The 10,960-nt window shown below is 34.7% G+C and overlaps 1 protein-coding gene across 14 annotated transcripts in view; it reads left to right on the top strand.

Annotated features, from left to right (window-relative positions):
* The window catches only part of FOXP2 (forkhead box P2), a 675,695-nt gene that overhangs the window by 639,762 nt on the left and 24,973 nt on the right, over positions 1 to 10,960 (top strand). For all 14 annotated transcript variants that reach the window (XM_069587981.1, XM_069587978.1, XM_069587975.1 and 11 more), the window contains one exon: positions 4 to 167. In XM_069587981.1, coding sequence (XP_069444082.1) covers positions 4 to 167 — 164 coding nt within the window. The remainder of the gene's footprint in view (positions 1 to 3; positions 168 to 10,960) is intronic.

Here is a 10,960-nt window from a genome sequence, read left to right as displayed (position 1 = left end):
TAGGCTGCCTTGGCAGAGAGCAGTTTACCTTTGCTAAGTAACCCCGGGCTGATCAATAACGCCTCCAGCGGCCTGCTGCAGGCTGTCCACGAAGACCTCAATGGTTCCCTGGATCATATCGACAGCAATGGGAACAGCAGCCCAGGCTGCTCGCCTCAGCCGCACATGTAAGTGGGGCTAACAGACTCCATAAGGGGAAGAACCTATACGCCCATGCTTCTAAAATTTAGTGGTCTTCTGAAGTTTTGAATGGTGTGTAAGTAAAAAATACAAATTTAAATGGAGTTAAACTTCACCAGGTTCATGATATTAAAAAGTGTATCAGAATTGCTTTTAAGACAGATTTTAGAGTCTCTCCAATGTCCTGTAATGATTGTACTAGCAGTCCTCTACAAATTCTTAGTGCTACTAACATTCTCTTGGGTGTATAGAAGTGTCTAAGATAAGTCTTTATCTTATGGATCATTATCACAGTTTGGTTTGTATGGTGCAATAAGAATATTCATGATGGAATAAGTTGTCATAATTTTTACTACTATTACAGGTCTCTAAACCATTTATGAACTGTAGTCAAGATATTGCCCATTTTTATAAACCGTAAAATGCAAAGTTTAACTGTTAGCCACAGTTTACACAGAAGCTAGTAAAGTGTAACTTTTTGCCTGTCTTATAAATCAGTGTAATTACATATTCAACTTTAATTACTGGTGCGTCTGTATTGGCAAGGTTTATATGTTATATTTTATGCAAGACTACGATTCCTATTAATATTTAGCAGCTAACTATATCATTAATTACTCTAAAATCTTTCCCCTACCATCTTTTTAATGGAGCTGAGAGAGTAGAAGTATTAAAAATTGATGTATTGTGGATTTCAGAAATGTGTATGACACTTGAAAAAATGCCTGGCCTTATTCAATAAGCCAAACATATCAGTTTCTTGTTTACTAAAAAGTATGGACCCTGTTAAAACTTAGAGTTCAGGAGGAAAAATTAGAAACTGAATCTTGAACAATTCATTTAGTTAGGATGTATTGTAACTTAATGTCCATACTTCTGAGAGTTAAACATCATGTACTTCTATTTTCAAGTTATTGAGGTAAGAATAGTACTTTCTCTCATTCTTATATTTTCTTCCCGTATTTTTTCACTAAATATCTAGTCAGAGGCCTGAAAGAGAAATACGGTCTTTCTTGGGGCCTATTTCCATTTGACCTTTCACAGGATATTATTTTTGTTGACTTTTTAGACATCTCATTTTATTTGACATATTAATGTCTTTAAGATTGTATGCCTAATTGCTTTATAGCACTTTTACTCTATCACCTTTGTGAAAAACACACGGTGAACATTAATGTATTTTATCAGGTTCCAAACCATTACTTTTTCAAAATGGAAAAATTTGTCTTTTGGAAGTGTCTTTAGATGTATTAAATAATACAAAAGAAGTAATAAAACTCGAAGTAGAAAGAACATGAATATATGCTCTTGAGAGTAGCAGTACTCTAACAAGAGGAAAGTGTACAGTCTGACAAAAGTTTTTATATCCCTGCTTTATCCTCTCAGCCATGTAGTGAGTAGCTTGAGACCTTTACTTTCAGCCATTCTCCTGAGTATGCTAATGCTCACTCTCTGTATAAAATGCTAAAACAATAAAACTTTAAAGAGCAAACAAGAGTTAGATCATGTTTTCCCTCTTTAAAAAATACCTATTTCAAACAAATGAAATGTATTTGTAATGAAAGTGTTTAAGCTATTGATGCAACTCCTTGAGCTCCTATGTGATCTATAGGGGTTGTTGTGAATTATATGTAGAGAGTATGTAGGGAGGTGGTCTTTAAAACTTGTGTCCAATGATAAGAATATTAACATTAAAAAACTGACTGACTCAATAAAATAGTTAATTAAACGCTGTATTTTAGAACCTGAAATAATAATTGGGCTAAATCACAACATTGATAGATTAGTAGTAGTTTTTGTTTGTCGATTGCTATTTTTCACTTTTCATTTTATTAAATTGCACTTTAATTATAAAATATCTCAGAAAAATAGTATGTATAAAACAGTATATAAAAATTGAGTATTTAATGTCCAATGCACTGCCACATTTATTGTACATTTTATGCTTATATGAATTAATGCATGTGAGAAATATTTATGTGTCTTTTCCATATAGAATAAAAGGAAAGCTTCCCTTGGCTTACTGGAAATAGACTCAGAAAAGACAAAAATTGAAGGAAGACTAAATTTTGTCTTTTCCTAAGTTGTATAAATTATAATCATATATTTAATTATCTTGCAGAATATTGGTCAGCATTCCCTCTTTGAATCTGTTTCTGCTGCTGCCATTAAACATTTTGTATATTCAATGTCAAATATTATTGGTGGAATGTCACTTCAGTATTCTATATCTTCATCTCTATAGAGTTTTAAGATGCTTGGAAATAAAGAATGTTAAGGCATTTAATGTACATCATAAGACAAAGAAAAAGTTTTATCTAATTCGCTCATCAAAATTTGGCTGCATGTAATAGATTCACTTCAGAGTTCTTTTAAAATCAGACAGAAGTGAAAGGTTTTTTGTTTGTTTTTTACATTCAATAGCACAATCATATGTCCTGAAATGAATTCATGGTATGGTCCTTGTTATTGGTGAGGGGAAGGCGAGGGGTAAATTATGCTGATGCAATTGTTAGCAAGAGGCAGAGAGGCCTAGTATTTGAGCTCTGGTGATAGATTGTGGGGGTTCCAATGCCAGAGTTAGCACTTCATAGCTAAGATTTATTTCTTTCCTCAGCTTTCTCAGCTGAAAGTGAGGTAAGTCATAATAATATGAACCTCACTGAATTCTTGAAAATGAAATGAGTGCCTGGAACATAATAAATTGTTCCTTGTGTCCCTCATAGTGCTGTGTTCAGAGTTACTGATTTATATTATTTCTTGTAATACTTCATTATTGCTATAAAGGAGATCATAAACAATATAAAAATAGTTTGCATTTTAATACATTTTTTGTAGGCCTTCCATAACTGTGTGGTTACTTTCCTTGATAGTCCCTTTTCTTTTGCTTCCACCTCCTCTTATAATTCATGAAATAAGCAGATCCCGTAAAAGTGAAAGAGTGTAAGACAGGAGTTTATGGTAGGGAGCACCTTCCTCAGAGTCAGTGAGAGAAGACATGTTTGAGCTAAGATGTAATCTGAGGTTGGAGGCAATGAACAGTTCAAATAAAATATCAGCCCAGAGCAAGAGCACACGATATCTGTCTGGAGAACAGTGAATACGCGGTTGACCGGAATTTGGAATATAAAAAGGGAAATAGAATTTGGAATATATGAAAGGAGACGAGATCGTTGAGTGCTTTGAAGATGAAGCTATGATGCTTGTTTTAGTCAGTATGGAGCCTGTTAATGTTATGGACTTGAGTTTCACATAATCAGAGATGTGCTTTAGAATGAGTAATCTGAAAGTGTACTGAGTGAACCATGCCTGAATAAAACTAACGTGAGGCAGGACATTCTGAAGTTGGGAGAGATTCAAAGCAGAAGATGAGCCCTTGAAGGATTCAGTATGTGACTTAAATGCAAGACAGCCTGTGGAGGGCAAGGAATCCATGACGAGACAACTGATTGAATGCTGGGGACAAAGAGGAAAATTCAGAAAAATCATAGCAACTTTAATGGCTTCCCTGGTAGCTCAGCTGGTAAAGAATCTGCCTGCCATTCAGGGAACCCCAGTTCTACCCCTGAGTTGGGAAGATCCACTGGAGAAAGGAACAGCTACCCACTCCAATATTCTGGCTTGGAGAAATCCATGGTACAGTCCAAGGGGTCACAAAGAGTCAGACACAACTTAGCACCTTTCACTTTCACAGCAACTTTAAAAGCCCACCAAGAGAGGGCATGAGAGAACAGGCTCAAGGGAGAAAATGGTGATGAGCTCAGCTTACCAAAATGAATAAAAGAGGGGAAAGGGCCTTAGAAAAAATTTAAGGTAAAATTAAACAGATAGCTGCAGCATGAGAGAACTGAGGAATTGGATAGAGACCGTTTGGTTAATGTAAATCTAACAGCACCTGTAAGTGTTTTTGTTTGTTTTGTCCTGCTTCAACTCTAAAGATTTGTGTAGAAATGCTTGTTTAAAAATAAGACTGTTTATCCCAAAATCATTTCTCACATTCTAGAGGCAGTGGTCAAACAGAGAAAGACTGTTGTGTGTGTGTCATTTTAAAGTGTTGGAATTTAGCCTCTGAATATGTTCTCCATTTGAAGAAAAAGTCATTCATTGAACCACTCAGGACATATGTGAGAAGATCATGGACAATGTATAAAAGAATGGTTTAATGTTTATGTAAATACCAGTTTATCATGCTTTAATTTTGCACGTTCATATTACAGAGAGCCAGTTGCTTCTCTTAATTAGTCTTGTGGGGTTTTTGCTTGGAAGGAATCATGGCATCTGTTTACATTTACCTTATCAAATCTAGGATGTGTATATTTGTAAATTTTTATCTTCCTAGGTACTATTTGAGAATGTCGTTACATATTTTGATACAGAAATTATAACATTCAATAGTGTGCTGTCAAAGGATGCTTTAGCTCATCGGGATCTACCTATAGTATGAAATAATACCTAAGATACCTAAACTATTGATCATTAAAACATTTTTATTAAGAAAATAATCAGTATCTTACTTACTGAATCCAAGAATGTAAATGTCCTTAGGTTTAGGAAGCACTGAGACAAACTGTTTCTTCACTTAGTCTTTATTCAACTCCAGAATCGTAAAACATAGAGAGATTCTCGAGGTTGATAGAAAAGATGTTTTGAAGCTTTACAAGAGCAGAGTAGCTATGGTTTAGTGCTTCTCATAAATTACTTTTAGAGAAAAAGGGGCCAAATTATCATCCATAGTCTTCATTTTGATGCTCCATGTTTAACACCTCCTGGCTCTGTGGCTTTTACCCTTAGACTATCCTAAATGAAGGCTTTTGCCAAACAAGTGCATTTATTTTGCCTTAACTCTTTGCCTTTCTTCTCTACTTTTTCTGCTTTTCATCGTCCTCTCTTTTCTAAATTCTGCCTTTCCTTAAGGGTCTCTCCTAGTTTTCCAGGAGGCTTTCCCAAGTAATTTTGCAATCAGGATCTACACTCATCTCCATATTTCTGAAGAACTTGTTATGTGTACCAGCATTTGTAACTAGCATAGTGTGTGTGTGTGTGTGTGTGTGTGTGTGTGTGTGTGATTATGCACATGCTCATGTGTTCTTGCACACATACATGCTCATTTTGCAGTTATCTCTCACTTAATGGAAGATCCCTTAAGGACAGAGACTATGTTTTAGATATATTATAGAATATGAAACCCCTAAGACATTATACCATACAAAGTAAGCACTCAATAACCATATGATACTGATTGTAAAGAATCAAGTGGGAGGTGACAGTTAATTAGAAATGGTTTGATTTCAAGAAGTAATCCCTCCAAAAGTATAATCCAGGATTCTCTCAAAACTCTGAAGAAAAATAGAGAAGAAATTTCAGAAGATGAGATAATTAAATAGAATATTAGTTAAGAGTTTTCTTTGAAATGTTGACAGTACATTTATGATTTTTTTAAAATGTTATTTATTTAGTTAATATGTATTTTTAAACTGTCCAAAGTTAGGGGAATAGAAAAGGGCAGGTCTTCACTGCATTTGTAATTATGCTCCTAGCCCTTGTTAAATTTTATCTTGTGGAGGGTGAAATGAAAAAGAAAACAAAAATTATTGAGATTAATACAGTATTAATCAGATGAATGTTCAAGAGAATTTTAGCAGAAAGTAGGACAGGTTAAAGCCAGGTGGAATATTATAGATTTTACCTAATAATTTTTTGAAACTTGTTTTTTTCACTCTTTTCGATCAAGTAGAGTTCTAAAATTTGTTTTCTACTGCTAATGTAAGAGTTCTAGAGCCATGGTCTAAGCAAATGTAAAAGACACTTCCAATAAGAATATGAGTATCTTTACAATTTATGATGTCTTCCCTTTTGCACTTCAGTGCCGAGATTCCCCAATTACCTGACTTTCCGGAGTTTTATAGAGCTTTGGCTTCGCTGGTGGCTCAGATAGTAGAGAATCTGCTTGCAATGCCGGAGACCCACGTTTGATCCCTGAGTTGGGATGATCCCCTGGAGAAAGGAATAGCTACCCATTCCAGTATTATTGCCTGGAGAAATCCATGGATAGTGGAACCTGGTGGGCTATAGTCCATAGGGTCACAAAGTCAGACACAACTGAGGGAATAACACTTTCACTTTTTCCTATTTAATCAGTGTTTGCCTCTCATAAAAACTACATGAAGAGTTAAGATTGACGCTGTGTTCAGACAGAAATAATTTGAACTTACTTTCTTCTCCCTTGTGTTAGACTTAAATGAATGAAAAGAGAAGAAAACATTTGGAGTAGACCTGGAAGGTGAACTCACACTGATAGAATCAATCCATTTCCTGTGTCCTTCCAAACCTGAAGCCAAGAGAAATTTAATGATGCACCCTCCATACTTAGTTCAAGTCAGTTGTTTCTCTTCTATTAAGCAATTGTTTCTCCTCACTCTCAATAAGTTGGCTCAGATTTGCCTTTTCTTTCTCTTGTAAAAATGTTCAATGAAGTTCCCATTTTTATGTTTTCAAATTTTGTTTCTAGAGATCATAATGAATGTACTTTCTGAGCTGGTTCTGTGTGGAGGGCTCTATGCATAAAGCCTTCCATTGTCATGCAGTTCCCCTTTCTGATTATTAGAGTCTCCCACTGTTGAGTTTTCAGATCATTTCTTATGTGTCACTCCTGAATCCTCTTAGCCTCCATGCCATTTCAAAGTTCTATCTGTTAATATTCTATATTAGTTGCAGGTGATTATTATTGTCTCCCTCTTATTAAAGCAAATATTTGAGGTTGCAAGTTAATGATCTTCAGTATAGATTTCTGTATAGAATGTTAACATGGCTCTTATAAGACTAGAAAATAATTTTATTGTGTTCTTCGAAGTCAGAACCTCACTCAGGGTAAGGGAATCAAAGGCCATGGCATTCACACAAAAGTATTTTAGTATTATTCCAGGACTTCAGTGGAGACCACATCAGTCATTTTATTAACGTGTTGAATGCAGATTCTACATACCCCAGAACTTTCTATGCATTACATGTCCCAGTTAGTCATCTTTATAACATCCTCTGCTTCTTGAGCGGAGAAGGCGATAGCACCCCACTCCAGTACTCTTGCCTGGAAAATCCCATGGACGGAGGAGTCTGGTGGGCTGCAGTCCATGGGGTCGCGAAGAGTCGGACACGACTGAGCAACTTCACTTTCACTTGTCACTTTCATGCACTGGAGAAGGAAATGGCAACCCACTCCAGTGTTCTTGCCTGGAGAATCCCAGGGACGGGGGAGCCTGGTGGGCTGCCGTCTATGGGGTCGCACAGAGTTGGACACGACTGAAGCAACTTAGCAGCTGCTTCTTGACAACCTCAGTTCTTTGTATAACTCCAGTGATAAACTCCAGCCTCTCCTAGCAATAATACTTTGCAACCAAAGACAGCTAAAAGGGACACTGCTAGATGCCAATTATGTAGAACAGTGTTGAAAATCTAATACAAGCTGTGAATTGTCTTGAAACATAATGAAAAAGTTCAAGTATATAATATTACCTTTCTTCCTTCTATTATCTGTTGCTGCCTTAAAATTTAAATTACTATTTGTAGGCACATGTAGAATTTGCAGACCCTACACCTTTGGTTGGTGATATTTTGTATAAAATCCTTACAGATCTTAGATCTCTCTGTGGACAAAAGTGTTTGAAATTGGAGTGGCTCTGTATATCAGAGGAAAGCAATTGAAAGTGACTTGAACAAGTGAAATACTGATTGTTTTCATACCTGTTAAGTCTGTACTAGTTTTGCTGATATTTTGAATTATTAAGATGCACTAAGAACCTCTAAACATAAAAGCATTTTTTCCTTTACATATGTTTTCACAAATGTTTTAATGCATACTTTTTCAGTCATCTTTAATTTTCTTCCTAACATTTCTGGGCCTTATAATTTTCATTCTGTTTTAATTCTGTTTTTTATTTAATCTCTAAACTTTTTTTTTTATTAACTTTGCTAGTTAGCTTTGAGATCTCTTTCCAAAGTGATTGTACAGAACTTATGACTATGCCAGCTCTTTATCATCTCTCTCTTTTTTTTTAAGTGTTACAAGTATGGCTCAGTAACTGCTGTTCTTTTTTACATTATTCTAGTCCCCATATGTGGCACTTACAACTCATTCTAGTTCCTCCTAATAAAAAGATCCTCCCATAGATACAGTGCCTTCAGCTAAAAAGTGCTGTATCCCCACCGTGCCAATTGTGGAAATTTGTGGGTTCCTATAGGGTTTTAAAGGATTTTTATAGAACTGTACAGATGGTATCTGACATTTGTGGTATGAATCCCTACAATTTAGGCAAAGAGTGTCAAAAAATTTTTAGCTGACAGTATTGCAGCTTACTGCTTCTGCTTTATATCTAAAGAAGACACTTTGTTAGAAAGTACATCTTCGTTGGCACTAACACTGAGCCTTAGAAATTTCATTTTGCTAAGGGTCAAAAAGTAATTGACTGAATTGTTTAAAAATGACAATTATTATTCAGTATTAAACTTTTCCCTTCTAGCACCAGGGAAGAATGAAGGGTTTCATATACCCATATGGTATTTTAACTTCGGGAAGTGGATGTCTTTGGGTGACTATCGGTATTTTACGACTAAAGAATTTCTTATGTAAAATTGACTATCATTTCAAATATTACTTATTGTGAAGATAATTTACATAAGAAATTGTTTTAATATATGTTAAAGTTATGTGTATTTTAACTACTTTGGGAGAATTTTAAATTTACCTTTCAGGAAGTACAACATTGTATTTAAAAACTTTGACACCAATAAAACATACTATAAACTTCTACCTCAGGGTTCCTAAATCCCATAAGCAGTTTCTATGAGTAGGATAGAATTAAACAATTTATATAAGCAACTGATGACCAGATGATTTCACATAACTAGTAGAAGCTAACATTCTTCAGTGTGCTTATCATAATCTTAATGTTTGAGGACTCAAAATGGTGTAACATCAGCAGAGCATGTAAAAGGCAGGAGCAGAAGTAATCCTTGGTCACATAATGTTATCTTACTCTTGATAAATCTGCATTTTAAACATTAAATCTCAGGTCCCTTTTATTAATTAGCAGGTCAGAGAAAGACATAATTTACTAGATTTATAATAAAAGATAAATATTGTTTTAACTCCCTATTCCATTCTCATGGTAAGAACTAACAGAACATAGCTAAGCACAGTTTGGAGGAAACTAAACATTGAGTCAGTCCTACAGTTTAATTTTAGCAAAAGAATAGCTCCAGCAAAGCAACCAGTCTCAGAGATTAGATAGACCTAATGACACAAACCATATGTAATCCTAGTGAAGATATTTGTCAAGATATCCGAGAAACAGCTTTGCCAGGAGCGAGCAGTGGATGGGCAGCATCCCGTCAGGGTAGCTTGGCAGAGGAACCAACAGTCCAGGAAAAATGCATGAGCTATATGTCAGGGAGGACTGGCCAGAGCTGTAGTGCACAACTGTAGGACTTTGAAGTCCTGATCTTCAAGGAAACAGAACCCACTTTATCAAAGAGGAATTAGAGAGAAATAGGAGCATATACTTTGTGTACCATATACTCATCCTGACATTTCTGACTGAAACGTGGTCCAAGGAACAAGGCAAAAACAGTTTTTAGATAAATGTTCAAAGGACTTATGAAGCAGCATCAAAGCTGACTTAATGGTCAAATGTCAAGATATAATTTAAATTGTTTTTTTTTAAATTTCTCTGGCCAGCACATTAGAAATGTAAAGGTCCTTTAGACCTATACTTGAATGCTTATTTTTTAATATAAATTTATTTATTTTAATTGGAGGCTAATTACTTTACTTGAATGCTTATTGAAAGCTACCACTTATGAGACACAAAATGGAAAGATACCAACTGTATCTCAATGGGCAACTATTTTGATTCTGAGATTAGACGTGATATATTTGTTCTCCTCAATGATCAAAGTAACTACATTTGTATTTTCATTTTATTACAGCTGTTCTGATCACATCTATTACTGTTATAAATCACATAACATGGTAAATCTTAAAGAATTTAGTTGTGTTTTTTAATCATCACTACAGCGAAACTATCTGAACTCATTTGGGAGTGAGCCTCCAAATCATATAAAATCCAGTTTCTTTAAACAGTGTTGTATAAATGTTAACAAATTACAGTAAAATGTTGAAGGTAAGGGCAAGAAATCAGGGAAATTTCATATATATATATATGTACATACACACACACCTTTGATTTATAAAATTAGGTTTCATTCACCTTAATCTGCCTTTTTATTATATTTCTTAGAACTTCTATTGACTTAAAATGGAACTTTGGAACTCTACTGGGTCAAATCTTTTGTGATGTAGAATAGAATTATAAACTGCACCTTAAGTATGGCAATATAGCTTATGAGAGAAAATATTATTACATTTATAAGAAAATAATATTCCTTTGCAATCAAACACTAAATGGCTATATAGAATATGGGAGTTATAAGATTTATTAAATATATTAGTATTAACATTGTATTCTGACTTCAAGATGAAAAATTAAAATTTCCTAGCTGTTTATCCTTAGCCATAGTGAAAAGACATGAGAAATGTGGTAGGGCATTTTCTAATTATATTCTGAATAAAGCAAACTAAACAAGATATATATGGAACAGGAAATCATTTGTTAACTCCAATTTTCCTATCCTCTTTTAATGGTAATACATTTCTGAGAGGAGGAATATTTTCATTTTCATCCAGAAATAATGAGGGTTTTTATCTGTTGAACCAGGATGAGGTGGT

The sequence above is a fragment of the Ovis canadensis genome, chromosome 4 (genome assembly GCF_042477335.2).
Source record: "Ovis canadensis isolate MfBH-ARS-UI-01 breed Bighorn chromosome 4, ARS-UI_OviCan_v2, whole genome shotgun sequence".
In the NCBI taxonomy this organism is placed as follows: Eukaryota; Metazoa; Chordata; class Mammalia; order Artiodactyla; family Bovidae; genus Ovis; species Ovis canadensis.
This window is presented reverse-complemented; position numbering and strand designations above follow the sequence as displayed.